The sequence below is a fragment of the Propithecus coquereli genome, unplaced genomic scaffold, assembly GCF_000956105.1.
Source record: "Propithecus coquereli isolate 6110/MARCELLA unplaced genomic scaffold, Pcoq_1.0 Scaffold5, whole genome shotgun sequence".
NCBI lineage: Eukaryota > Metazoa > Chordata > Mammalia > Primates > Indriidae > Propithecus > Propithecus coquereli.
The window spans coordinates 7,890,202-7,894,232 of record NW_012150840.1 but is presented as its reverse complement, the minus strand read 5'-3'; the positions used below and the strand labels follow the sequence as shown (position 1 = coordinate 7,894,232).

General features: G+C 47.5%; 1 protein-coding gene across 1 annotated transcript in view; it reads right to left on the bottom strand.

Annotated features, from left to right (window-relative positions):
- Positions 1-1,793: 1,793 nt before the first annotated feature.
- FAM71D (family with sequence similarity 71, member D) overlaps positions 1,794-4,031 on the bottom strand; it is a 41,597-nt gene continuing 39,359 nt past the window's right edge. Inside the window, exons 9-10 of the mRNA XM_012656040.1 lie at positions 2,085-2,140; positions 1,794-1,968 (exon numbers count right to left, since the gene is read on the bottom strand). Coding sequence (XP_012511494.1) covers positions 1,794-1,968; positions 2,085-2,140 — 231 coding nt within the window. The remainder of the gene's footprint in view (positions 1,969-2,084; positions 2,141-4,031) is intronic.

The window sequence follows — 4,031 nt, the reverse complement described above, 5'->3', positions numbered from 1 at the left end:
TTAAAAACTTAGCAGGGCATGGTGACATGTGCCTACAGTCCCAGCTACACAGGAAGCTGAACCAGTAGGTTTGCCTGAGCCCAGGAGTTTGAGGTTGCAGTGAACTATGTTCATGTCACTGTAATCTAGCCCAGGGGACAGAGACCCTGTCTCTTGGTGGGGGGCAGGACTTGTAATAGGCTACATCCACAGAGATCTAGTTTAAAATCAGTAGTTCATAATTCAGTAAAGCTTATTTAATAATTTTCACGTGGTGAAAAATACTTATACTTACATTAATACTTATACTTCAAAGACACCAATAACCAACACATCATTTGCTCCTATTGCAGAATTTAATAGGTTATTAACTTCTGATATAACCCAAAGGCATAATTGGGATACTACCATTAAAACATTATATTGCTTTTTTAAAAAAATCAGAAATAGTAACACCCTTCACCATGTCAGTCAAATCAAAATTTCAAAATTCTTGTACTACAGACATTCCAAATCTAAATTCTTAAAATTCTAAATGACTACGGAGTCAAAACACACACTACATACTACTTCTAAAAACTTTCTAGCTATCAGATTTTAATTTCAGCATAAGCTGCCAAGAAAAACCTTTAGACTGAAACCTAAATTGTGTTCACATTAATGTATGTCAATCAACTAAACAGAAGGTGAGTTATTATCATTAGAAAGTTACATAATTTGCTAGAAAGATCGTTTAAAGCACCTTTCATAAACGTAGGTTACAACAAATTTACAGGCTTCAAAGTTCAAACTGCAATCACATAGTAAATTATCAGAAACCATTAACAAAATTATGTTTTTCTTTAAAAGTGGTGACAAGGAAACAGGAACTGTTTATTTGTTTAAAGGACGCAATAAGCAGCAGAATACCAGGAGCTGAGTCAGGCAGACAGGAACGCCGACTACATTCCGTCTTCTAAAGGAAAGTGTTCTCCAGCCGATTTCCCCGACTCGGCCAGGGGGGAGTCCCGGGAGTTGCGACCTCCAGCGGGGGCGCAGAAGGCAGACGACTCCCTGCCGCGCCCCCTACAACTAGGGCCGAGCCGGCCGTAGCCCGCGCCAAGGTGCGTCCCCGACCAAGCAGAAGGAGCGGGCACAGCGCGGGCAGCGTTCCTCCGAGGGACAAAGGTTGGGCTCACACCCTCCGCGGCTGCGACTCCCATTGCCTGGGGCAGCGCGCGGGGCAGCCGGGGGTACCCCCTCGCCCCGGGCCCGAGCGCGAGGCGTATGGGGGAGGGGGCAAGCCTGGCCGCCCCTCCCCCGCCGCGCTCCCGGGGACCTGTTGATTAAGATCTCCACAACCCAGCCGCCGCCAGTCCTCCTCTTACCTCCGCGCCTCTGTGCCGCCGATCCTCCCGCTCCGGCCGCTCTTAAACACTGCAGAAGCGACAACCCTCCAGCCGCCCTTAAAATACCGGATAAAGAATCCAGAAACTCCCGACTCCCCACCTCAGAATCCGTAGTCCCCGCCCCCGCCCCACCGCCAGCCTACTCCGTCGCCGCCGTCGCCGCCGCCGCCGCCGCCGCCGCCGCCAGCAACTCCACCTCTAGACCGCGCGAGACCGGCCCCTGCGGCCGCCGCGAGACCGCGCACGCGCCCCCGGGACTCTGGCGCAGCGGGCGCGCCTATCCTAGTGGTCCCCGGCACGCCCCGCCCACTGCTCGGCAGAGAGGCTGGCGCGGTTCGCCCAATCCTGAGCCGGCGCGAAGAGAGTGCCCGCTCATTGGTCCTCTCTGCAGCTCCCGACCGGCCGGTTGCGCGCGCTCGCGCGCCTCTAAGTATAAAACACGAACTGCTTCGGGCTTTTAGGTACTGGAGAGCCGTTCTGGCGTTTAGGGACGCGAGGTTTCTCTGAGGCGTAACGCTCTAGAGCCCTTGGCTTCTCTTTCCCTGGATGACAGCTCCTGAAGAAAATCCGATTCATTTGATGGTGAGTACATGTGGTGCAACTAAAGAAAAAAAAGAAAGAAAATCCAATTCATCTTGAAGCGACTCTTCATGTCCTATCAAATTCGTCACACAAGCTAACATTTGTTTGAAAAATAACCATGACATAATTAAACACCTGAATGTGTAAATGTCCCGCAGAAGACTCCAAAAAGCTAGCAGCTGCACTGAGTTCTGAAAGCCAGAAAGGAAAGGCCACAGCTATTTCACAAAACTCTCTCGAATGGACTTTGAGTTCCATAGGCCAACCCGTATCCAGGGCAAGGCTGGTCTCTCAGAACATGCGTATGCCACCCTCTGAATAGGGCAGGACTCAGGGAGGTGCTGTGACAGGATTCCTGGCGGACGGAATTCAGAGCACATTGAAGTACGTTCTAAGTAGAAATACCAGCAAATTTGCCTCAACACGTCATAAAGCCCTCATATGGTCTCTGTTTTGAGAGTAAGCAAGAACTCTACCTTCCAAGGTACCCCATCTCACCTTTCAACAGTTCTAAGCTTTGTCAATCAACCTCTCCTATAGGGCCAAAATCTGCCTTTTTTTTTTTTTTTTTTTTTTGAGACAGAGTCTTACTCTGTTGCCCTGGCTAGAGTGAGTGCCGTGGCGTCAGCCTAGCTCACAGCAACCTCAAACTCCTGGGCTCAAGTGTTGCTTCTGCCTCAGCCTCCCGAGTAGCTGGGACTACAGGCATGCGCCACCATGCCCGGCTAATTTTTTCTATATATTTTTAGTTTTCCAATTAATTTCTTTCTATTTTTAGTAGAGATGGGGTCTCGCTCTTGCTCAGGCTGGTCTTGAACTCCTGAGCTCAAACAATCCGCCTGCCTCCTCCTCCCAGAGTGCTGGGATTACAGGCGTGAGCCACCGCGCCCGGCCCAAAATCTGCCTATTATATCAGCCTATTTATTGATTCTATTATAGTAGCCCCCACGGGCACACTGTACATAGACAATCCTCCCTCAGAGCCTTCTGATATATCACTTCTCATGCTTTTCCTCATTTTGTCATACTGTGTTTTTCCATTTTCGATTTTAATGTACCCAGGTCCTTATTTTCAAGTTCTTTCACATTCTTTCCCCTTACTTTCCTCTGGACACCATATGGATGGTTAGTGTTCCTAATGAACTGTGACGACCTGAACTAAGCACACCGTTGTTGCAGGTGGTCAAGATCTTTTTGGATCCCTATTCTTCCCAGATTTTTAAAATCATTCTCAAACATGATTAGCATTCTATCCCAGTGTTTAATAAGACAAAGCCAAAGACAGAACTCCACTGCATGCTGCTAGAAACTTTATTCCTCCTGCCATCAAAAATTTCTCAGTAGACTTTGAATACAGATGGACAATCAGCTGCAAATCCACACAACTGAACTATCTTCTTGGCCCATACTTCTCCACAATGAAGCCATGAGAATTTGTGAAATGCTTGAGTGAAATACAGATAAAGTCTCTAGGATTCCTGGAAACTCTTAGTCATACCCAAAAGGAAATAAGGTTAGTGTGATTTATTTTCTTTTCTAGGTTCTTAAAAGCTTAAAGTAAATAATAATTCAGGAAGCTTCCTCTAGCTCCTCGATGAATTTTCTCCCTCTAGCTCACAGTTTCTCAGCTTTGACACTACTGACATTTGGGCTGGTAGTTCTTGTTATGGGGACTGTCCTGTGCATTGTAAGATGTTTAGCAGCATTCCTGGCCTCTACCCACTAGATGCCAGTAGCACCCCACTATCCCCAGTTGTGACAATGAAAAACGTCTCCAGATGTTACCAAAGGTCCCCTGGTGGGCAAAATCACCTCCAGTTAAGCACCACTGATCTAGCTGTTCAAAGAAAGGACATCCTGAGAAAGATAGTATCTCTTCATCCATACCTTCCAATAGCCTGGCACCAGGGAGTTTTGCAAAAAGCACCTCCACTTAAATGAATCCTTCAGGTACCTAGCCTTGCTTCCCCAGCTGCTTAGATTCCCCTGTTACAGGACCTCACCCTAATAAAATGATGATCACTATCAGTGTGAGATAGCAGAACAGCTACTGATCTCAAAATATGTGAAAATTCCTTTATT